Source organism: Ipomoea nil, unplaced genomic scaffold, assembly GCF_001879475.1.
Source record: "Ipomoea nil cultivar Tokyo-kokei standard unplaced genomic scaffold, Asagao_1.1 scaffold0869, whole genome shotgun sequence".
NCBI classification, from domain to species: Eukaryota; Viridiplantae; Streptophyta; class Magnoliopsida; order Solanales; family Convolvulaceae; genus Ipomoea; species Ipomoea nil.
The window spans coordinates 968,717-994,021 of NW_017617297.1; the positions used below are offsets into that span (position 1 = coordinate 968,717).

At 34.1% G+C, this 25,305-nt stretch overlaps 3 protein-coding genes across 3 annotated transcripts; 1 reads left to right on the top strand and 2 right to left on the bottom strand.

The window, feature by feature from the left end:
• Positions 1–6,617: 6,617 nt before the first annotated feature.
• LOC109178757 (glutamate--tRNA ligase, chloroplastic/mitochondrial) lies at positions 6,618–25,078 on the bottom strand. Its single transcript, XM_019328304.1, has 14 exons — positions 25,073–25,078; positions 11,680–12,014; positions 11,438–11,556; positions 11,077–11,198; positions 10,579–10,761; positions 9,084–9,202; positions 8,956–9,004; positions 8,698–8,799; positions 8,431–8,533; positions 8,245–8,308; positions 7,926–8,040; positions 7,631–7,731; positions 7,243–7,399; positions 6,618–7,148 (listed from the first exon to the last, which is right to left on the bottom strand). Exons 2-14 carry the CDS (start codon positions 11,988–11,990, stop codon positions 6,918–6,920), a joined length of 1,776 nt encoding a protein of 591 aa, XP_019183849.1. The 5' UTR covers positions 11,991–12,014; positions 25,073–25,078; the 3' UTR covers positions 6,618–6,917.
• LOC109178759 (NEDD8 ultimate buster 1) lies at positions 12,910–17,836 on the bottom strand. The gene is made up of 11 exons (XM_019328307.1): positions 17,368–17,836; positions 16,434–16,556; positions 16,242–16,338; positions 15,892–15,927; positions 15,394–15,581; positions 15,180–15,282; positions 14,624–14,805; positions 14,465–14,542; positions 14,118–14,220; positions 13,625–13,718; positions 12,910–13,520 (listed from the first exon to the last, which is right to left on the bottom strand). Exons 1-11 carry the CDS (start codon positions 17,682–17,684, stop codon positions 13,141–13,143), a joined length of 1,701 nt encoding a protein of 566 aa, XP_019183852.1. The 5' UTR covers positions 17,685–17,836; the 3' UTR covers positions 12,910–13,140.
• LOC109178760 (putative nuclease HARBI1) lies at positions 19,562–21,140 on the top strand. The gene has a single exon (XM_019328308.1). It carries the CDS (start codon positions 19,632–19,634, stop codon positions 20,988–20,990), a length of 1,359 nt encoding a protein of 452 aa, XP_019183853.1. The 5' UTR covers positions 19,562–19,631; the 3' UTR covers positions 20,991–21,140.
• Positions 25,079–25,305: the final 227 nt, after the last annotated feature.

Sequence of the window (25,305 nt, forward strand, 5' to 3'; positions counted from 1 at the left end):
TTCAGGAATAATATATAATAATAAAAATAATAAAGTTGAATTTTACACCTTAACGTAAAAGCCACACACACAAAACTTTTTTAAAAAAAATTAAACACCAAAATATTAAGTAGTTGCAATTTCGTGTTTTTTTAAAAAAATTAATATTTTTTTAAGACAACGCCAACAAGATAAGTGGGGCCTGCATTTTCCGTGTATTCCAAGATTGTGGGGGAGGTTTCCCAGAACCTAAAATGGAATACATTATTAAAAAGGAAATATATAATTACATTTTGTAGAAGACTTCAATTCTTTTTATGATTGTCTTGTCTTCTTATGTATGTCTCTAATCTTTATATACGGAGTAATATATAAGGGCAATCTCTAAAAGTAAGATAAAGATGAGATTATTGAAATGACTATCATGCTAAAGTTTTCACTTAAAAATGAGTTTTTTAAACAAAAAACAGTAAGGTATGAAGACTGATTTAAAAAATACATTTTTGAGGTTTCTTTTTAAGAGTGGATTTAAATTTATACTCTTAAATTGTTAGTATTTTTTTAATTGTAAAATTTTAGGTCATATTTTCATATGAAATTATTATTTTTAATTACTGATCCACAAGTTAAAAATTTGTTAATACCAAATTAATTTACCTAATTAAAAATCATATTAAACCAAATATGCTCAAATCATTATGATCAATCAATAATATAAACTTAAACAATATTTGTTAGAAGTCAACTCTATATCAACTAGCTCAACTCCACATCAACACAAGCCTACAAAAAATTAACTATCAAAGTTGTTAGATTAGTTGTAAAGTTATTAAGTGTAATTACCATCTTCCTATCTCCCTACTCTAGATGTAGTTGTTGTCTCTCATTTAATGCATTAATAAAATCACTTCTTCTTCCCTTCCATCCATGCTCACAATATTTCTCCTGCTCTTCTAGCTACTTTAAAATGGTATACGATAATGCATCTTGTGAAATACAATGGTTAACCTACTTGCTTGAAGCATTAGAAGTTGGAATGCAGTCTTCATCTCTCTTATTCTTTGCTAGCAAATCTGCTATTGCCATAGCTAAAAATTCGATATCCCATGAATGCACCAAGCACATTGAGATGAATTGTCATTTTGTACGAGAAAAATTACAACAGAAAATCTTCAAGTTATTACAATAGACAACCGACTTGTTAATGTCATCACCAAAGCTCATACTCCATCTAGCTTCTATGGCTTTATATCCATGTTGGCCATTCATAACATGTAATCATGTATGCTTCAGCTTGACGGGTGTCATAAGTCAATTCCAAATCAGCTAGCTCAACTTCACATCAACATAATCATGCTTCTAAAAATTAGTAATAATAATAGTATGTAATAAGTGTCATAATAAGTCTTTGTATTCATTATTTATATGTAAATTAATCATTTTAAAATAAGTTAAAATAAATAAAGTTTGTAAAATATTTAATTAAAATCTTTTATTTATGATCTATGAGGCATGTACAATGATTAACTGCGAGCAATCATTTGATCACACATGGGGGTGTTCTTCCAACTAAATAAACTTTCAGTTTAGTGCCTTTTTGGTTTCTGATATTTGTAGGCCTACCATATACATGAATTATATGAAATTGTACCCTTTTATTTAAAAGTTTTGTTGGTGAAAAAAAAAAACTCCGATGTTTATATATATATATATATATATATATATATATATATATATATATATATATATATATATATAATTAGGGTGTCCATGTGCGGTTGTGCAATTTAATCTGGGTCATTCATCTAGCTTAAATCAACGTCCAGGATTGTCAAAATTTAAAAAAATAACGCGGTGGTAATTTTGTAATTTTTGCATCTAGATCAAAATTAAGGTGAGCGGATCTGTGATTAATGTGCGTGAGTTTTGTATATAAGATGCGTGAGGTTTGCGCGTAAGGTGCGTGAGTTTTATGCTTAATGTGTGTGGGGTTGTGCTTAACGTGAGTAGTTGTTAAAACTTAAAGTGTGGACTTTTGTGTTTAAGGTGCGTGAGATTTGTTCTTAATGTGAGTGGAGTTTGTGCTTAATGTGCGTAGGGTTTGTGCTTAATGTGTGTGAGGTTAGTGATTAATGTCAGTAATTGTTGAAACTTAAGGTCTGTGAGTTAATATTTAAAGTGCGTGGGGTTTGTGCTTAATGTGTGTAAGGTTGTGCTTAATGTGCGTGGGTTTGTGCTTAATGTCAGTAGTTGTTGAAACTTAAAGTCTGTGAGTTAATATTTAAAGTGCGTGGGTTTTGTGCTTAATGTGCGTGAGGTTGTGCTTAATGTGTGTGAGTTTTGTATTTAATGCGCGTGAGGTTGTGCTTAAGATCTAACATAAGGTGCGTGTTTCTATCACTTAAGGTGCACCATTTTTAGCTTATGCTACTTTCTTCCAGACACGCGCGCATTTTTTTTTTTTAATTTTTATTGATTTGAGCCGTTGATCTAAATTTGATCAACGGCTCAGATCTAACTGCACGGGAAGCTATACCCGCACGGGAAGCTATACCCGCACCTGAACCCTTCCCTATACATACATATATATATATATATATATATATATATATATATATATATATATATATATATATATATATATATATATATATATATATGAGTTTAATTTAGAAATTTTAGTTTATGAAAAGACATTTTTATACATTATAAGTTTTAAAAATGATTTTATGGTTTGGTTTTTTAAAAAGTTGTGTTACAACTCTACAATTTCAGGTTATGTTATATTTTCTCATGAGTGGAATATTTTGATCAGACATTTTTATCACAAGATACAAATATTTAACTTTAAAATTTTCAAATTTCAAAAACTTTGAAAAAATTGTTATGAATATTTTGATATAACTGTCACCCGACATAAAAATATGATATTAAATGGTAAAAAATTAAAGGTTTTGATATAATTGTCAACAAGACATAGAAGTTTGATTTTTATTTTTTTTAATTAAGAAGCCAATTTAAAATAATGGATCATAATTTTCTTCAAATTATATTTTTTATTTGTTGACATAATAACTTTACATAATAATTTACTTTATGATTCGTGAGTCTAACCAAAAATATAAAGTAACCATTATACTTTCCACTTGCTACTTCATTGATTAAAATATTTGATAAACTTTTTTATTTAAATAAGGTTTTCCTTTTTACAAACACAAAAATGAGTATTTACTATTTAGGCAGTGTGTGTATCGATCGGTGTATTTATGTAATCATGGAATGTGTGAAGTTGATTAGAATTTCTTAGAGGGAAAATTGATATTTGCAAAATTGTATTTATGTCATTTCAATTTTATATGTACTTATCATGTTATTAGTTAGATTATTAATTATTAATATTAGGTAGTCTTTACATTCGATGTTGTCTAAAAAAGAAACCATGTTCAAAGTAGTAGTTAGGCGAGTTAGATGGATGACCTCTAACTTGTTAGAAAAGTAGGGAGAAAAAAAGCATATAAGAAAGGACAAAACATTTCGTTGATATTATTATATGGAAGATATTTCTATAACACTTTAAAAATTCACATTAAAATAATGTATTAGGGTGGCACTATTTTTTTTTTTTTTTTTTTGTCCATGATTTGGATCCTATGTGGGCAAGAAAGAACATTCTAGAAATGCATTTTAAATCCTGTAAAAAAGTTAAAATGTTTTATAGTTTTATACTAGTTCAAAGATACAAATATCAAATTTTTTCACCTATTATTTATTTGGTGTATATAAATTTACAAAATTTATCACCTTAACTAAGAGAATGCAAATCCACTTTGATTGATCCAGTTCAATTATAAAACCTCATCTAAAATAAAGCCTCAAAGTAACTTTTCACTATCTTTCATGTTAAAGTTTTAATATGTTGTTCAGTAAAACATATTTATAAAAAAAATAAAAATAAATAAATAAATAAAAAAGGAACCAATACACATATTGGATTCCCAAAAATAATGTGACAGGTCCCCTTGGCTTGCACATGCTTATTGAGAGCATTCCTGATGGAAATAGTCCCTTTTGTTTGACATGTTTGCTCACTTCCTTTTGTATGAATAAATAAATTTAAATTGTTTAAGTTGTTATCTTGATAATCATAATGTTACAAATTTAACTTACAATAAAAACGGTCTATTAACTTTTTTGGTTTGAATCGGTCAGATATAGACAATCTAAAATTCTAAACTAGTTTACCTCCTTGTGATTCTTGACCAACAATAATTATAAGATGAGATTTACCCCGTACACATGTAATTGCGAGTTTATCGCATCATTCAAAAATAATAGTAAATAAATAAAACAACTCCGACAAAGTTTCGGAATTCCTCATAGAGTTCTAGATTAGATCAATTAATGAATATTTTTTTTTTAATGAATATAAGTGTATGGGATTATTAATTATATATAATATTACAAAATTTAACAAGCAAAACACTTGTGTTATTATTGTTTTGCCAGCTCACAAGTTTGCTTCTTGCGTTGCTTGACACGACTTATTATACTTGTAAGCAAGCAAGCAACTTTGTAACGGTATTCAAATTTTATTATAAAAATGAGGCAAAGCAAGTTGGGAGTGTTTATGTTTAATAATAAGAAGTTTTCAAAAAAAAAAAATGTTTAATAATAAGAAAAGAGAAGAAAAGAAATTAGGCGGAGAGGGAAGTGCGGTGGGCGTGGGGCACACGCCTTTTTGCAGCCACTAAAAGAGAAGCGGCACGTTACCTGTAGAGAGAGAGAGAAAGAGAGAGAGAGCACGTGAACAAAAGTGGAAGAACCCTACGACTCTGGTGGGACCCAATGACCAATACCTACTTTCTTGTACTATTCTATTCTCACAACCCATCTTAAGTCTTAACTTGCGACTAAGCTGTTAACGAACCGAATATAAACGAACGAAGATTGTTTGTGTTCGTTTGTTAAGATTTTTAGAGTGTTCGTATTCGTTTATTAAGCGTTTGTTAGTATTTGTTAACGTTCGCGAACATGTTCTTCAACATTAACGAACACGTTCACGAACATGTTTGTTAACATTAACGAACACATTCACGAACATGTTCGTTCACGTTCGTGAATGCTTAATAACCAAACATATGAACGAACATGTTCATGATCGAAATTCGTTCGTGGACATGAAATAATATATGTTTATGAAAAATAACCAAACAAGTAACACAACTACAAAAAGAATACAAACAAATATTAAACGAACACAAACAAGCATGTTCACGAACATTATTAAACAAACACTAAACGAGCTTGTTCACGAACATTATTAAACGAACACAAACGAGCTTGTTCATGATCTCTTAACAAACGAGCTTACAACTGTTCAGACTCTGTTCGTTTATAAACCGAGCTCTAAATTTTGTTTGTTAATGTTCATTTACCTTAATAAACGAACATAAATGAATGCTTACCGAACACGAACATGAGTAATTTACCGAAAGCTCTGTTCGCTAACACCCCTACTTGCGGCAACAAGGATAGAAAGACACACGCCTCTCTAGATTATTATTCATACTCCTTTCATTTTTATTTTTATTTTTTGTTAAACTATGGTTTCGATTTTGCTAGATTATATCCTGAATTCTATGAATTTACCTTTAAACTTATAAAAAGGTAAATCGTACAAATCAAACTTTAGATTTAATACAAAATTGCACACTTATATATACAAGAAATTTAAAACAAACTTTCAATATTCGTAGCAAAAATTGAACTCTACTCAATGATTTAGTAACAATATTTAAAAGAAGAAGAATTGAACTCTACTCTACGTAAATATTAAGTGAGACTTTAAGCTTTCGTTTTTAATTTTCAACTATTGTGTCATTATCATATTTATTTAGGTCATATTATATTAAATTTGTCTTATTATATCTGTAATTTTTATTTAATACCCTAACTCGTTTCATTTTATTTGATTTGTGATGACTTTTGCTATTTCGGAAATAAAACATTCTACACAAGCCACCGCCAAGAGTCCAACACCAAACGAGGAAGCCTGACCTTTTGCTTTAGTTATCGCCCAATGCCCATCGGATCTTCTTTAGTTGAATTTTAATTTTATTTTTTATTTTAAAATAAAAGTTTATATTAAAATAGAGGTGGTTATACCGTCTGCATTAAATAAAGTTTACGGATACATTTTATATGTACACATAAAAAAAAATTACAATGTCAAAAAATAAAAATAACAACTATTATGAATATAAACAACATATAGGGTATACTGTTAGATATAAAATTATACTGACATAAACGGAAGGAAACTTAAATCACAAGGAGCATAACCTCATAACAACAGAAGCTTTAGGATTACTTGAACATCTCTCTCTATAATTGATATAATCGATTTGTCTTTTTCGAATGAAAAATCTGCAGAGTAATGTTAGCTCGTTTTGTCCTATATATAATTAAAAATCTTAGATGGTGTATTGAGATTATTCTTATCAGTACGAGTACATAAATTAAATATGCCATATAATGTATATCCTATATCCCATCAATATAAGCTTCTATATAGACATAATTTTTAAGTCTAGTCAAATTGTAACCTTGATCCTTGTAAAGTGATAGTTTTCCTTTCACTATGTAAAAAATTGTATCACATCCATCATATATATTCACCATCACAAAGATTTCTCAAAATCATCATCACATTAGGAGTATAAACCATTTATACCTGGAAAAGCTGTAAAAACTCCCATCTCCTTGTTTAACTCACATTTACAAGCTGCTTCGTTAACGATTTTAAAACTCACGCGACCTCAAAAGTTATTGCACAGTACTCAAGGCCGAGTCGACCAAAAAACAATCGGCAATCTGAAAAATGAGCACGACGAAAGGTCATCACAGAAGAACTCAAGGAACGCAAGTTACAGTCTACCTCAATGAGTTGCAGCACCGGCAGACTCCAGTATAGGCGGATCTTTACTGAAGGATTCCCAGTCAACTTCTCTGAGCATTTTAAATCTTTCGTCCAACGGTATAAACCCAACTTGAGATGCTACAACGCCTGAATTACCAGCTTTATACAGCAAAACAATACTCGACCCGATATCAGGGCCGTGAAGCTTTCCAGTTAGCAAGACCCTAAGGGGCATGAACAGAGATTTTCCCTGGCACACAAAATAATAACGAAAAGAGACTCGTATATCAACTTACATAGGCTAAAAGGAATTTTACCACAATCTCAAGATCTCACGTTCTCACCTTCCGCTTCAGTGATTTACCAAAGCTCTTTACCCACTTCTGCCACCCGGGTTGGCCTTCTTCAAGTGCACCAAAGAGCTCCCCACTAGAGTAGGCAGCTACTAAGCTCTCCGCAACTTCAGAAAGTCGATCTTCAAGAACAGGTTTTCCTTCAGGACTGCAAAAATGAGGTAAAGGGTCACTAAAATTACTTTGTGAACTGACGTTTTCTTAGAATCATTTTTTAACTGTATATACTAGAGTAGAATAGATGGCAAAAAACCATGTAACTTAGGATAGAAAATTTCATTTCTTCAGTAAGAAGTCAAAACATTACAAACACCATTATGTACAATGATATGTCATATAGCATTTTGTCACAATTTTGCCACGGGAATTAAAGAATCACCTTGACAAGGTTTCATGAAAAGGATAAGATAGTAAGTTTGAAAGAGCTTTCTCTGAATCGCTTATCAAGTCGATTCCGTCCTTCAATAGCTGGACAGCCTCCTGTTTATACAAAAGTTCAGGAGTAAGATGCCTTCATTTTTCCAAAAAAAAAAAAAAAAAAAAAAAACATTTTTTAATAATACAGATCAAACAACTTTGGAAAAGCTTTTCCCTGAAAAACATTTTCCTTTTTCCTATTTTTTTTTTTTAAAGCAAAGTGAACAAGGGCATTGAATTTTATGGAAAAACCCTACTTGTATGAAATCACCCCCTGATTCTGTAAGAATGCCAGCATCCTTCCAGCAGCTACCAATGATTTGTATTAACTCTTCTGATGGTAGAGATCTCAAATGTTGGCCATTCATCCACCTAGGTATACATTTACATTGGAAAAGTGTCAAAAAGCCAAAACATATTACAAAGCCTAGCTAACAAATAAATCTCAGATTATAAAAACTAACAAGTTGAGAAGAAATAACACATCTAAACAGTATCATAAAAACATGTGTTCCTGCAATCCTCTAAAAATGCAGATTAAGAAATCAGAAGCAAATAGCTGAAGAAAAGCATTACCTTAACTTTGTGGAATCAAAAATGGCACCAGCTTTATTTACACGTTCAATTGTGAACTTTTCAACTGCAAATCACATGAGAGTTTCAGGCCATTTACACTTGTGCAGAACATTAACAGGTAAAGTCTACCCCTCTTCAGACCAAGATGCAAGATGTATGAACAGTATTAAAATAAAGGAGACTAACCAAGTTGCTCAAGGGTGAAAAATTCATTTTCAGTACCATCACCCCATCCCAACAGTGCAAGATAATTTACCATAGCCTGAGGCAAATAACCCATCTCCTTGAACTGTTAAAAGAAGAAAACAAAACAGCAATAGCGTTCATTCTTCTTATGGGGACAAAAGGAGAGGATAAAATTTGCATGGTCTTTGACACTATCACTGAACCAGAAATGAAAATCATATCTTAAACAGGAAAAAAAAAACACTAAATGATGTGTAAATCAATTACCTGACCTACTGAAGTTGCACCATGTCGTTTCGAAAGTTTACTTCTATCTGGAGCAAGAATTAAAGAAACATGTGCAAAGGAAGGCATTGGAAAACCAAGGGCCTGCACCATGGTGACATTGAAGTTACAGCCACTTTGTCAACACAACAATAAAAACCAAGGGACCAAAAAGGCAAAAACTTAGAAGCCCTAGACTCAATGTAACAATAAAGGAGGGAAACTATTAAGCAGCAAGTGGAGCAAGAGAAGATGAAGTACCTTATAAATTAAAGCTTGTCTTAGAGTGTTGGGTAAATGCTCTTCTGCTCTGAAGCAACAAGAGAAGTGAAGAACAGTAAATTCATGTAAATTGGAATGAGATTTAGGAAAGCAATTTAATCATTTACCTTATAACATGTGAGATAGCCATGGTAGCATCATCAACAGTGACACAGAAATTGTATACAGGTTGTCCATTACTTCTCATGATAACAAAATCCCCAAGAGTGTCTAGATTCCAACTTACCTTCATGATTCCATCAAACAAAATTATAGTCCACCATAGCAAGAGTGAATTTACAGTTCAGAAAGTGATCCAATGATCCTCTTCAAGTAGGATCAACAATAAGGCATTTAATATCAACTTACTATTAGTTCTGTCTCAAAGTGAAACATTACTGGTCATTAGAAGGTCATATTAAACGTCTGCTTTCTACTGTTTGTTTAGTTTTTGACACATTTGTTCTGTGACTTCTGTCAAACACTTGGAAAAGCCTTTGGAAATATCTCATATCTTAACCCATGACTAATTAAGAAATCCAAAATATGTTTTTAGTTTACTCTTTATTGTCAATACAAAGAGGAAGAAAATAAACATTTCCATGAAGCTAAGTGTAACAATAAAATCCCAACAACAAATGAAACAGAAATTTCAAAAGCATCAGTTTCATGCTTACAAGCCTGCTAATGTCACTTTTTAAAAAAAGTTCTTACCATATTCACAAAATATTAGCACATTAAATTGAATGAAAAATCTTATCATATTCACAAATATAAGATACCAATTGTGCCTTGTACTTTTGACTTTTAAACTTTCAGACATGTACTACATTTTCATGTAATCTACCATACTGATTGGAAAATACTTCCCAATCACAAAAAGAAAAAAAAATAAAAAATAATAATTACCAAAACCATTTATTTACCACACTACTTGCCCACTGTGGATGTTTCCAGGAATCATAATTGTGAAAGGTACACATTTAGGTTAACAAAATGAAACTTAAAAAGTTCTGGTTGCAAACAAACTCCAAAAATTACTAAGGTTTTACAATCTTTTCTACAGAAATAACACTAGATACTTAAGTGACTCACATGTGATTGTGAATTTCTTATTCAACTCTAACTGATATGGACAAAGGAAATCAATGAAGATAATTAGGGGAATCCAGAGATTGATTCTTCCAAATATTTTTGATTGATTATTATTTTGAATTTGGTTCTATACTTCTATTTCCTTTACAAATGTTTCGAAGGTTTGGTTATTTCCTTTTCAGTTTAGGAGTACTGCTTATGTATCCCGTTATTCCCGTCTATATAAATGGGATTTATGGGCTAAATAAACACAACAGAATTAAGTCAAAATCAAGGAGAAGGAAAACTCCCCAAAATTCCAAGTTAGTTTCCCGGTTCATTTCGGCATATCAAGGCAAAACAACATTTTTTCAGCATTGAAGAAGGTTTGGAGATGCTGAGTATTAAGAGAACTCATTCGGTTTGTTTTTCTCCTATAGAAAAACACACAATTTTGATAAACAAATGCAAACAGGAAGGAATGAACAAAAACTACAAAGAGATACTATGTGAACAAAGATGTAGAAACAGTTTCAGAACATCACAAACCTCACCACGGATGAGGTCGTCAATTTTCAACCTCCCTTCACTAGGTACTCGAAACCGATAGGTATATGGGGTCCCCTTTTCCAACTCTTCTTGCACTTCCTCTTCAGTGGCACTGGCCCATTTTCCTGTGTATACTGGAGGCAACTGCTTCAATTTTGCTATCTCTTTCATTTTCTCTAGTTCCTATTACATTTAAAGATATAAGTGGATAAAATAGTAGATATTAACAAAAAGCAATAATAAAATTCTTAAAAATCAATCTCTAAATGCACATAATCATATAAACACATTAAAAATGTCTTTGGATCTATGCAAGAAAACCAAGATAAAACTAGTAACCAGTTTAAGATGGAATAGCAATTGAAAACACCATTCCCTGAAATTGGTTTACTATGCAGGATCCTAAGAAATATATATGGGGAAAAACTAATTTTGTGAACTGCTGCCCTATTGGGTGCTTCAGTCTCTAAATTGCAACTTTATGCCCGAGCATAATACCTCATTAGAGCAGAAACAGCGGTAAACATGACCAGATTGTAAAAGTTTTTCTGCATATTCCTTGTAAAGTGAATTCCTCTCGGACTGCCTGTAAGGACCATAGTTTCCACCAATGCCAGGACCTGCACCAATCCACAATGTAAAAGTGAGTCCAAGAGACCCGAAAAAAGGAGTAATTTCTTCAGTTTCTGATTGATCGGAAAAAGGGTTAGAGAACAATCACTGATGTTTCAACAAGACAAAAGATAGAGATTTTGTGGCTCAAACAGGGCGGCATTGTTAAAATTAGCAGGAAATTGAAAAGCATTACACCTTAGTTTGAACATAAGAATAGATACCTAGAGGGAGTAAGACAGCTTACCTTCATCCCAATTGAGACCAAGCCAAGAAAGATCAGAAAGCACGGCTTCCTCCGACTCCCTTGTTGATCTTTCCAAGTCGGTGTCTTCAATTCGGAGAATAAACTTCCCACCCTTGGACCTGTCACAATATCACAATTACAATCAAAAGTGGATAACATAAGAGAATCAAATCAAATAGAGTTTGCCTACTTAGTACGCGTCCATTTTTCGATCATATGGCAAGGAAAGAGGCAAAACTGACCGGGCAAATAGGTAATTGAAAAGAGCAGTTCTGGCACCTCCGACGTGGAGATTTCCGGTAGGCGATGGAGCAAAACGAACCCGAACTTCCTCTCCTTTTGCTCCTCTATTCAGAGGAGAGTAGGTTTCTGTAGATGAAGCAGAAACTGAGAACGCTCTCTTCGGGAAGCAGTGATAGTAGACACTCTGGCTGTTCTTTGCACTGCCATTGCGACAGTAAAGCGATGATTGGCGGAAAATTGGCGGCGCCACCTCCTTAGGTATCAGACTGATTCTTATCCATGGCACTCCCACCACCAGCATCGCCGCCATTAGACCTCTTCTTCTTCTTCTATTCTGTTTTCATTCAAAGAAAGCATATATTGTTGTTACTTCGCGCATAAAGGAAGTAACATCGACTGCCAGATAAGGTTGCAGCAGTAGTCGTTGCACGAGACCAAACAAAAGTTCTTTTTTTTTCGGAATAAGATTCAAATTGGCCACTGAACGTAAGTTGAAAATGTAATTAGGCCACTGAACGAAAATAAAGTGCAATTAGACCACTGAACACTCTAAAAATGTGCAATTTCACCTGATAGCATGTTACTCTCAATTTTAGCAGGTTATCTGCTTACGTGGCAGCTGAGTTGGCATTTTTAATAAATTTTAATAATAAATTTTTATTTAAAAAAAATTTAAAAAAATAAAAACGACTTTATTTTATTTTTTATTTAATTTTTTTTAATTTTTTATAAAATTTATTATTAAAATTAATTATTAAAAATTATTTAAAAATTATTAAAAATGCCAACTCAGCTGCCACGTAAGTAGGTAACCTGCTAAAATTGATGGTAACCTGCTATCCGGTGAAATTGCATACATTTGGAGAGTTTTTGGTGGCCTAATTGCATTTTCAGGTTACGTTCAGTGGCCAATTTGAACCTTATTCCTTTTTTCTCTTTTTATTCCTTTTTTCTCTTTTTTTTTTTCTTTTTAAATGTCATTTTGGTTAGGTGTTCAGACTTCAGATGTCTTTTTAAATGGCATGTCCAATTAAGTTGCAATTATTATTGTGTCGATCACGGTCTAAAATTATATAAAATTTATTATTTTAATTTATAAAATATATTATTTTATTTTGAAATGTTCATTATTTTAATAGGCGTGCAAAGTTTTTTTTTTTAACATCAAACGACGTCGTTTTAGACAATGGTCCACACAACTGTGCGTGTGGAACATAATTTGCCATTAAGTTAATTTACCATTATATATATGTACAGCTAATTTTGGCACTCTAAAAGCAATTCTTACACCCACTGTCCATCGTGTAAAACTGAAATCCCTCAAATACTCTTCAATGAAGAAAAACTTCACACAGATAACCCCTAATAGCTTTATGAGATATATACTACTCCTGTAGAGAGATTCCCACTTCCCATGGTTTGATAAACAAGAGTTGTGACCACACAGACTACTTATAGTCTTACTTTGCAGAACTTAGCAGTGTGAGATACTGTGTTATTGCTTCGCCTTCTTTCGTGATATCAAGGTCATAGTCAGAGTAAGCATCTCCTCTTAACAGTTCACCAGTAAGCTCGTCCTCTATTTCCACATCGCGTTCCTCCTCTTCTTTGCTGTGGCTTGGACCGGTTGAATCTGCATTACTACCTGATGCATCTGCGTCAGCACCCACGCTGTCTCCACCATCCTTGTTCGGTATGGGAGGATTCCCATCTTCACCGCCATTATTGGACAATGAAGAAGCACTTTCATCGGTAACCATTGCAGAACTGCTATTGGATTGCCCGAGTAGATGATTTAGTGCAGCTTGTCTTGTGCCGAAAGTTCGGACAGCTGTCACCACTGAATTGTAAAATGTTGAAACAAAATGTTATCTCAAGCACTATATAAATCCATGAAGTTAAAGCTTTGAGAATGAAGAATTCCATTTCATGGTGCTAAAAAACCTCTTTCTCTTGGGAAACCCATGGCTACAAGCTGTTCAATTGTAGCATTTTCTTCTTGACGCAGCCTTTTCTTTTTCTTTGACTCGATGTGAAGCTGGATATATATATATAGAAAAGAAATGAGGAAATTGTTGTAGTTCATACAAAGCAAAACAAAACCAGAGCCAGTCATACAAATTCCGGATGCATACAGATATTGTTGAGCATATATAATATATAAACATAAATGTGCAATCCAACTGTCAGCTTAGGCTTTTAGTTGAAATGGAACACATGCTTAAACTTGGTATCAGAGCCAACCCCATGCCAAAGGACACCCAATAAAAAAGAGACTATGGTCCACATATTGCTTGGAGCCCGTCAAAAGTAACCATGAGGGGGCGTGTTGATCATATATAATATATAAACATAAATGTGCAATACAACTGTCAGTTGAGGCTTTTAGTTGAGATGGAGCACATGCTTCAATTGATATCGCTAAAAGAATACTTACCTGTATAGCAGAATTAGCTTCTGGATTAGTCAGGTCGTCCAGGGCCTTCTGTGTGTCGTTTTCATTTCTTCGAAGCGCTTCTGCAGCAAGCTCTTTCTCAAACCTACAAATATTGGTCATCGATGATGTATAAAAACCAACCCCTATCATGGTTATTAAACCGCCAATGCAGTTTCCTTTTAGAAAAGTAACCACAATATTTGGTTGAAGTTGTTTAGGAACATAAAGAAGTCCCTTCAACTCAATTATACTAATTTCCTTCCCAGGAACCTGTGCCGATACATTAAAATTTATAAATTCTTAATGTAGAAATTAAGCTAGTTCAAGTCATACCAACTTATACATACCCAATTGAAACCAATTCATAGAGATACTGGAGATTGACAGCTTTTTTGAGAGGAGTCATTCCATAACACTTTTGCTCCCTGAAATTCATGGCATACAAAGCTTAGAATTCTGAGCTAAACACAATGGAGGAAAATTTGAGATAACAAAATTCAACTAACAGGATCTCTCTTTGCCTACGAAGATCCTCATCCCGTTTGCTTGCTGCTTTCTCTTTCTCCTCAACAAGAAAATTAACAGCACTTTGAACATCTTGATTGTTCATACGCAGTGCTTTCTTTGCATCACCTTCTTTATAGCCCATGCTCAAAAGTAGCGACAGTGCTTCATCTGGAATTTGAAGCTATTTAAAGACAAGGCAACTGTTTTAATAGGGAATAGAGATGGAGGAATGAGATGGAAGTTCTATTTTTATGTTAATGAAGAAATTAAGGAGAACTAGATATATAAAATTTTTTTAAAAAAAAGGTAAAATTGGATGATACTAGAAAGCATGAGAACTAGATAAATACAAATTTCAGTTTCTTTTTACAGACTCCACTCTCCCCTCTCCCCTCTCCCTACCCCACACCCCACCTAGTAAACAGAAACCACTCTAGCTCACATATTTACAGAAGAATAATTGAAAGAGGATATTTTATGTTTTTTTTTTCCTAAATGATGGCATAGAAACCTCAAAGAGAGTATTAACAAATTTATAAATTAACTCAGGCTAACCTGGAAATATTTCGCTTGTGCAGAACTCAAAGACTGTCTAGCTTTTTCAAACTGACCACTGTGATATCCAACGACTCCTTCTAACAGCTCCAGTCTTACATGTCTAGAGACAATAAATTAATATAAAAGAACACCAATCAAAATACTAAATTAAGCTATATTCTGCTGCCAAATTTGATATTAACTTAATCTATACATCAAAGGGCATACTCACAGGGAAATCTCAGGATAGCGCCCCCCTTGAAGAAGTCTAACACGACTAGCTTCCTTCCCATGAGCACGCTCAAGCCCTTCCCTGGCTTTTGCAAGGCGGATGCCTGCAACTGAGAGCCAGCTGATGTCTTGGAGCATAAAGTAACACCACACCAAATCTATTTGCAGAATGGCTACATTATCAACCATCTGAAAACCAAAGAGGATGGCCAGGAATCATGAGAAGATGGCTAAAAGTAATTATGCATAAGTCAGGGAATACTACATACCATAAGAAATCTTTTAAAGAAAGTAGTCGTTTATGGCTCTGACTATTACATTTTTTTTTTTTTGAAAGGTGACTATTAATTTAATAGCATTGAAATTATGTTCAATATTCACTTTAAGGTATACTTGCTAATTACAAGACGAGAAACAAATTTTCAACAGTTTTTCATAGTAACAAATAAAAATAAATCTTATATCATGGATTAATGTGGAAAATGAAATGACAACTCACCTCAATAACTTTAGGATTGCAAAGAGAGAAGGCCTCCTGTAAAAAGAAAATGTTATTTGATTATGTAATTTCAGTAATAGCTGGGTAAATTTTTTAAAAATAACTAATATATCAAACAACTGGCCATAGGAAGAGAAAGAAATGTTATTTGAGTAGTAATAGCCGAGTATTGTTTTTCTTCCAGGTTGAAACAGCACCAAGCTAGATTGTGGCTAAAAAATGTATAAGCAACAAGCCCTTATTATAATTCAGCACATAGCTGTAATGAAGCAACTCTATCTAAATCCTAAACTAAAAGCTTAGGGGGTTGTTCAAGGGAGATTCAGTTATGACAAGTTCTGTAAGCCAACCTCCCCCATGGTGAGAACCTCAAGTGCCTCTCTATATTGTTGCTTTCTGATCAATGCTTTGCCATTTGCATGAAGCATGAGACCCATCATTATAGCCCTGTCAAATGAAGTGACAGGTTATCACAGAGTACAGGTTTATAGCTATTATAAAATACACTAGGCTTCATGTGCCAGATATAATATTATTAATACCGCTGGTCAGTATCAGATCCAAACTGCAGTTTTTCTCCACTCTGATTTTCAAGTTCTAGGTTAAAGTCTTCTACAGGTAATGAACCTTCTGTATGTCTCTGGGCCAATGACATAGCAGCAGTCCTGCAATTTAAGTGATATTACTGTAGTGACCATAAAAAGGAATAAAGTCCAATAGTTAAGTGAAAGCTTAGTACTAATCGGCAGAAGAGGAAGGGGAAAAACAATATATTTGCATGAAATAAACCTAATGGCAATATCGTATCCATGCTGATGCAAGACCAGAATGCAGGCCTCCAGAAGTACATCATATGCCAGACTACAAACCTAACTATGATAAGCATGATTCATCTATTCTTATGTCTATAATCATTTTCTTTTCTTGGACTTAGAATTTCTGCAGTTTAAGTCTGTAAAACATGCCAAAAGGCATCTGAATAGCGATAGCTATAATGCCATGTTCCTCATAGTCATAGGATTGACAGCTATAAATGATACCAATGGATGCCAAATATAGATACACAAAAAGCATAACTCACTTCTGGAGGAAAAAATCAATAGAATTCTACATACATTGCAGTTCTAAAATTCCATTGTCTCCAAAATCCCCATTTTATCTCAAATAAATTAGAGTAATACAAAAACTTTACAATTTTATCTTAACAATCCAAGCAGCAGGTTTATCTAAAAAAATTTACACGGGAAGAATATGCAGACTGATCATGAAAGAAAACCAACAACCTAACACATTCACTTTGATCATGCAACTTTCTTACTCCTACTGCAATTATCCATCAATGACCACAAAATACCCAATTAGTTAGCACACAAGAAGAACTCAATTTTTTCAACTTTCAACACTGATCGTGCAATTCAAAGCACAGACACAAGCAACATGTGAAGAATATACTATATAGATGAAGAAATCACTAACTTGAGCCTTGAAAGTCTAGAAGAGCGTTCCTCTTCAGCCAGAGATTCCTCCTTGAAGGACTTGCCACGATCAGGAGAAACCTTGGAGGCCAAAACCTTCGCATTATTTTTGACGCCCAATTGGGTGAGCTTCTCCGTACCGTCTCCGTCTTTCAGCAATTTTCCAGCACAGATGAGGTTTATGGTCTCCGGCGGCGCAACGCAGCCCGATCGCCGGATAACCTCTTCCCTAAGCATAGACACCGTCCACTCCTCCAGCTCTACCTCCAACACCCCACTCCATGCCCCTGCTATCTTTAGCTTTGCCATACCCCCCATACTTCTTCTCACAGAGTTTCTCCTCAATACGCAAAGGGGCGAGGAGGATATATATATTATAACTATGTAAGGAATTGACTTGTTGAGTCAATTTCCGTTCCAATCACACTCTCGATATAATTCGCTGCTTCCTATGTAAGTTCATCAACGTGCGTTGATTGGCCTGTGGGATAATTCGTAACGGCCTTGGAGTCTTAGAGATTAAGGATTGACAATTTTTGGGATATAGGTGAAATAAGTCTTTTGAACTAATTAGTAAAAGTGCAATTAAATTCTCAAATTAGAAAAAAAAAAAACAAAAAAAAATTAATTAGACACCTGAACATTGGAAAAAATACAATTATTTCTATTTAATTTGTTAATACAAGTAACATCCAAGTTAAAGATAATTGGAGTGTTACATTAATATGTTTTGAACTTTTGATGTCTTAATGTCAATTCATTCTTCCCAAACTCACTCATGTTAATGCCCAATTTATATAAGGGAAAAAGATCAAATAGGCCACCAAACTTTAGCTAAAAAGTCAATTAGGTCCATCAATTTTTTAAAGGTGCAATTACACCCATCAACAATTCATTTTAGAGTTAATACCATCCGAGGTCCTCCGAGTATAGTAGTTTTGCCACGTTTAGTCCTAAATTTTCAAAGTGACCATCTGTGGTCCTTCGACTTTTAAATTTAACCATTCATGGTCCAAGTTAACCACCCAAGGTCCTTCAACTATTAAATTTTAACCAACCATGGTCCTTTCGAGAGGACCACAACTGGTTACATTTCGAAACATGAAGGACCATATGTGATTAACTTGGATCATGAATGGTTAAATTTGAAAGTCGAAGGACCACAGATGGCCAATTTGAAAGTTTAGGACTAAACGTGGCAAAACCACTATACTCGGAGGACCTCTAATGATATTAACTCATTCATTTTAATACAATGAAACCCAAAAACCAATAAATAGCCTGTTATCACATATCATTAGGGACCCGGCCACACTCTGACACAATTTCAGACAAAAAAGTGATTGGCGAACGGTCGCTGGTCATGGAGAAGTCGCCTTCTCCGTTGAGAAGGCGACCACTATGGTCGTCTTTTGTCGGAGAAGGCGACCCAGTGATTGTCGGTCACTTTTTTGTCTGAAATTGTGCCCGAGTGTGGCCAGATCCCTAATGACCTGTGATAGCATATGATTTATCGGTTTTTAGACTAAATTGCATCAAAATGAATTATTAATGTGTGTAATTACACCTTTAAATTTTTGAGGGGGCTAATTGATTTTTCAGCTAAAGTTCGAGGGTCTATTTGACCATTTTCCCTTCGTATAATAATAATATAACTTGGTTACAAGAGTTGTTATACCATGAATCAGGGTCCACTAGGCAAGGTAGACCTGGTTCTAAACGACGTATAAATTATGTATTTTTAGTATTAAAATTGTGAACTTCTATAATATAAATCGTGTTTTTAAGTCAAAACACATAACCGCTATAGAAGGGAAATTTGTAAATACAATATGGTCATCAAATTCTAATATGTTAAAATTGTATGACTGCAATATTTGAAAAGAATTTGTGAATACGAAACAAGATAACCATTTATATATATATTAACATTGCGTGTTCGTAATATAAAAATTATAAATTTTTAAAAGGTAAATTGTGAAAATCACCCGGGTCATGGTAACCGCCGGTGAGCTTTTGCATGCTGGGACAGGTCCACTTTTCAAACTCGCCAATTGACAGATTTTTTAGTCTGCACTGCACCACCAAATTGTATCGAAGATTTTATTTTTAGCAAATTGTATGTAACGTATTTATTCTTAGAAATTTTGATATAATCTTACAATGATACTCACAATTCACAAAAAGGCGAAAATTCTCGTCTTTGACCCCACCTGATATTTTGATATACTCTGTGTTTGTAGGTGTTCATAGTTGAAACCGCAAATGGCCAACTGCGGCGGAGGCAGCAAGAGAAACACCCCAACCAAGAAGCGTAAGAACAGGAAGAAGAAGAAGAAGATTACCTTAAGCAGCAACAATGGCGTTAAGAAATCACAGCCTCTCCTCCTCACCCATCACCGCCATAACAACCAGATGGCTAAGCTCATCCCATTCCTCATCTCCACTGCAAACTCTGTCTACTCTTTCCTCCGCCGCCACGACCTCCACCTCCTCCCTAAACAATCTCTCTCCCTCGAGTCCCTCCTCGCCTCTACTTCCATCTCCGTCTCCAACCTTTTCTCTCTCCTCTCTCTTCCTCCGCCTCCGCCGGTACCCCAGACCGCCAATCTGCCGGAATCCCATTGCTGGTTCCAGCGCTTCCTCGCTTCCGCTACCTCCGATTCGGATGCCCGATGGATCCATTTCTTCAACCTAGGCAAACCCTCGTTTACGCTCCTCCTCCGTCTTCTCACCCCTTCTCTGTCTTCCCTCTTCCCTCTCCCTCCCAATTACGCCCTCGCCGCCGCCCTCTTGCGCCTTGCCCACGGCGCCTCCTACTCCGCCGTCTCTCGCCGCTTCGGCCTTGACTCCGCCACTGCCTGCCGCGCCTTCTACGCCGTCTGCAAAGCAATTCATGAAAAGCTCGGGCATTTGTTCGAGCTTAAGACGGATATCAATCGGGTTATTGTGGGGTTCGGGTGGATATCTTTGCCCAATTGCTGCGGTGTTCTTGGGTTGGAAAAGTTTGAGCTTGATGGGGATTTGATGGGTGAAAATGGGTATTTGATAGTTCAAGCATTGGTGGACTCTGAAGGAAGATTCTTGGATGTTTCCGCTGGGTGGCCCTGCTCCATGAGCCCTGGAAACATTTTGAGACAATCCAAACTCTTTTCTGGTATTGAGGAATCCAAAGGATACTTAAATGGCCCAGCATTCGAGTTAAACGATGGCAATTCCATTCCTCAGTACATTTTGGGGGACTCTTGTCTCCCACTGTTACCTTGGCTCCTCACCCCTTACATTAAACCAGTTATGGATGTGGACTTAAGTCCTGCACAAACTGCCTTTAATTCGGTTCATGCTAGGGCAATGGAATTGGTGGGTACAGCGTTTGAGAGGGTTAGGTGCAGGTGGAAACTCGTGGCAAATAAATGGAAGGGACGATGTGATGAGGCTTTTCCATTTGTTATCGTGGCGTGTTGTTTGTTGCACAATTTTCTTATCAAGTGTAGTGAGAATTTGCCAGATGAAAACGTGGAATACTTTAGGAACCAGGAGTTTCCGGTGTGTGATGAGGCGTTGGACGACAGTGGGATGAGGATCAGAGATGTTCTTGCATCGCATTTGTGCCTGGTAAGTTAGAGAAGATGAATCTTGTAATCTATATTTATTGGCTTTATTTATACTTTGATGCTATGTTTTCCAGAGTATACATTTAGTGTATTGTGAAAACTAGGATTCTAGTATTCCTTTTATGTTTGGTGCAATGAATAGTCGATTTTATTAGAATTACATGCTATATATGTGCAAAGGCAGCCCATACTTTTATTATTTTTCGCATTTTGTCAAACAAAAGTTATAAATGATATGTGTGCCGTTTGATAGTATATAAAGGAACAGGAGAACATGAAGTTTGTTGTTTTGAAAGTACTATTTATTCAAGATGTCCAGGAAGGGACATTCTATCAAAAAAGAATGCCTCATAAGTATGAAGATCGTAAGAGTTGTTTGATGTCCTGCCAAAGATTCTTTGCCTTGTAAAGAGAGCTTAATTCTAGTGTCGGATCAATATGGCAATTGGGAGGCCCTGTGAAATCATTTCCTCTTAGATTGGCTTCTTTCAATGTTATGTTATTATCTAAAATCCTAGGCAAATATCTCCTTTTTGTTGCTCTAGGATAGAACAACAGATGTTAATTCATGCTGGTAATGAAGAAATCTAGGAGTTTCTTCCTTTATGTCATGTGACGCATAGTTTGTTAAACTAAATGCCTTGTGTTGATCGTAAAAACCTTGGAACCAAAGCTTGAGATATGTGATCTAGCATCAGTTTGTTGTTGTTTCTTGAGAGGAATTCCGTGTTTGTAATAGAAACTTGCAAATTCTGTATTGGGAACATTAGAATACCTTGAAATTCTCAAAGTGGTTGAAATGCCGGGAAAGGAGAGTATTGTAGCCTTATAATGGTGGCTTTCCTTGTCCCCAGTTCTTGAAAATTAAGGGGACAGATTCACAGATTCGAAGAATCGAAGTCAGGGAAGGCTTCTAATCTCCTCCACTTACCATTATCTACAACAACTCTAATTCTTTGAGGTGTTTCAACAAAAACTAGATCCATTATCCTTGTTGGTTTCACGAAGCTTGGCCAAATTTTCTTGTATACTCAAGCTATTAAGATTTAGAGCCTTGGGCGGTGTAGCTATGGTGCCAGCTTTCTAGTTTGGGGAAACATGAATGAAGAGGAAGGGGATATACAAATGTACTGTTTGAAATAAGGCAATAGATTATTGTTGAATTTGAAGTCTCCAGTGTGGGTGGAAAGACTGTGCAAGTCTGACCTTTTTAATGTTAATTGACTACTATACTTTAGCCGATTTTGTTGTAGATTTAGAAAGTTGATAGGCGAAAACTCACTACTCAAGAGAGATGATAAGATGCTGATATCACAGGGATTTCCTTATAGATTTAGGACCTCCAGATTGCTAGCTTGCTCCTGAAACCTTCAATGCGAAATTTAGGTAGAAAATCTTTAGATCTTCGATTGCCATAAAGCTCTTGACTGCACGCACTATCGAATATATATCTAGCTCTAGCTCTTGCTCTTTTAGAACGATAAGATTAGTGGTTTGGCAGCACTTAAGAGGGATTGTTATATTGTGGACCAGCAGTGTACTGCGGATCCTGGTCCAATACACATAATTTGACTTAATAATGTACATAATTCATGTTCATAATGCACATAATTTATGTTTATAATACACATACACATAAACATGATATAATTAACATGAATTATGTGTATTATGAACATGCATTTTAAACATTACAAATATGAATTTTGTGTATTATGTTGCGTGTTTATATGTCTTCATTATATTGTGTTTATGTGTATTATGGACATAAGTTCAGTATATTATAAAGTCAAATTATGTGTATTGGTTCACATTTTACAGTGCACTGTGGGTCCACAATATAAATTGCGACTTAGGAGTCATAGTGATATTGATCATGAGTTAAACTCCTTGTTATGGGCCTATGAGAGACAAGAAAGAAATCATGCACTTTGCAATCACTTGGCAAATGCAACTAATAGGCCACCTTCCCAATCCTATTCAAAAACTTGAAATGGCCCAAAATACTTATGTGATAGCTTGATAGTGTACTGTTTGGACAATGGGCACTGGCGGTAAGGTTGTAAGCGAACCCAAACACAAGCACCTTCAGCAATTATATTGTGGACCGTGATTCAAAAATACTTAAAGAAACAGCGCGCCGTTACAGTTAACGTAGCGCGCATGTTTGGTGTATTAATTACCAATTGAAACTACAGTATATCTAAACTGACATTGTCTCGCGTATCATTTTTATATTATCAAGTGAAATTGTAGTTGTGTTGAAATGAAATTGCAGTGTATACAAAATGAAACTGAATAACAATTTCACATATTTTAGTGTATATTACCCAGTGAAATTGTAGTTATATCAAAATGATACTGTAGATGTGTTGAAATGAAACTGCAGTGTATATAAAATTAAACTAAATAATATTTCACATATTTCTTCTCACATGTTGGGAGAAGAACATTTCACATATTTGAGTATATATATTGTGCAATGAAGCTATAGTTATATCGAAATAATCATGTAATTGTGTTTTAATGAAATTATAGTGCATATAAAATAAAATTAAATAACATTTTCACATATTTGAGTGTATAAATATTGAACGAAACTGTAGTTATATCGAAATAAAACTGTAGTTGTGTTGAACTGAAATTGCAGTTTATACAAAATGAAATTGAATAACAGAGTTACTTTTTGCAGAACGGTGTGAAACGGATGCTGTTTCTTTTCATTAAACAAAACGGGCCGAAGTGTCAAATAGGCTCATCTACTACTGCGAAGTGCTTAATTATTTTATTTTATTTTATTTTTTAATAATTGAATAGGCAACCTGCAAAAATAAAAAGTCAATCAAACAAATTTAGCAGGTAAATGTGGTTGATTAGACTTTAATTTAGTTCGTGGTGAGAATTGAGCACTTCGCAATAGTAGATGGACCTATTTGACACTTCTGCTAACAAAACAACGTCATTTAGAAGCTCGGTGCATAATCTATTATACACCGCAGTCCACGATATAATTTGTCCCAGCACCTTGCTCCTATAGTCCTATGACACATCTTTATGTTTGAGATTATAAGCTTTCACAATCTCTTTTTTTAAATATTATGACATGTTAAAAATTGAATATCTTTCCTATTTTTTTAATTTAATTGTAATTTTTTCCCCTATTTTTGTACTTTTAAGAGTTTATTTACTCCATACAATTTTTTTTTTTTTTTTCAGAAAAGAAAATATGTTGGAGATTTCAAACTCCCATTATTTACTGCACATTTATTTCAAGCTTGGTTGGTTGGGGTCACTTTCGGACCCTTTACTTGCCTTGGGTAGAATAAGTAAGAATCATCAATGCATTAAATTCACTTTTATGGACAATCTAATTAAAACTAGCTTTCATCATAATGCTCCAATATGAAAATTAGAGTAAGTAAAATAATTAATATAAATTTTAGATGGGAAAGTTAATCAAATTATAAATAGGATAATGCCGAATACAATATATATATATATATATTTATTTATTTATTTATTTATTTTTGAGACCGAATACAATATTTTTTGTTGTATGATATTTTTATCACTCTTTCGTACAAAAAAATGTCACAATCAAATTAATATATATAGCTAAGGCCTAGGAGAAGTTTAGTGCTATGCAGTCTTCAATTTAAATAGGAAGAACCATTAATACCTACTGTAATTCCCTTTTAACCTTTTTTTTTTGTTTTTTTTTTTTTTTGAGTCAATACTATGAAATAAAATATTCTCAAGAAGTGAGTTAAAATAATGAATTAATTTCACTTTTGGTCTCACGACTTTTGAGGTTCTATTACTTTTGATTTACAATTTTAAAAATTTTCAATTTTAGTGTTTAATTTTGTTATTTTTTATCAGTTTTGGTCCTTTAAGTCAAATTGATGACGAAATGTTGCCAGATTTTATATTTTAGGGGTAAAATTGTCATCCTAAGAAAACATCTTCAATATCTAAACAAAATCAATGTAAAATCATATCTATAGGTGTTTGATCGATGAGAATAATGGTGAAGACGAGTAGGAATTAAACACAGATCTATGGGATTTATAGTGTCGATGATTGACAAACTCTTCTTTTTCTCTTAATATGATTTTTCTTTTGTTTATATATTGAAGATCTTTCATTGGGATGATAATTTTACCCCTAAAATATGAAATTCGGCAACATTTCATCGTCAATTTGATCGAAAGAACTAAAATTGACAAAAATAACAAAGTTATAGGTGACACCAAAATTGAAAAAATTTAAAATTATACACAAAAAAATAATAAGACATTAAAAGTCGTGCAACCAAAAGTGTA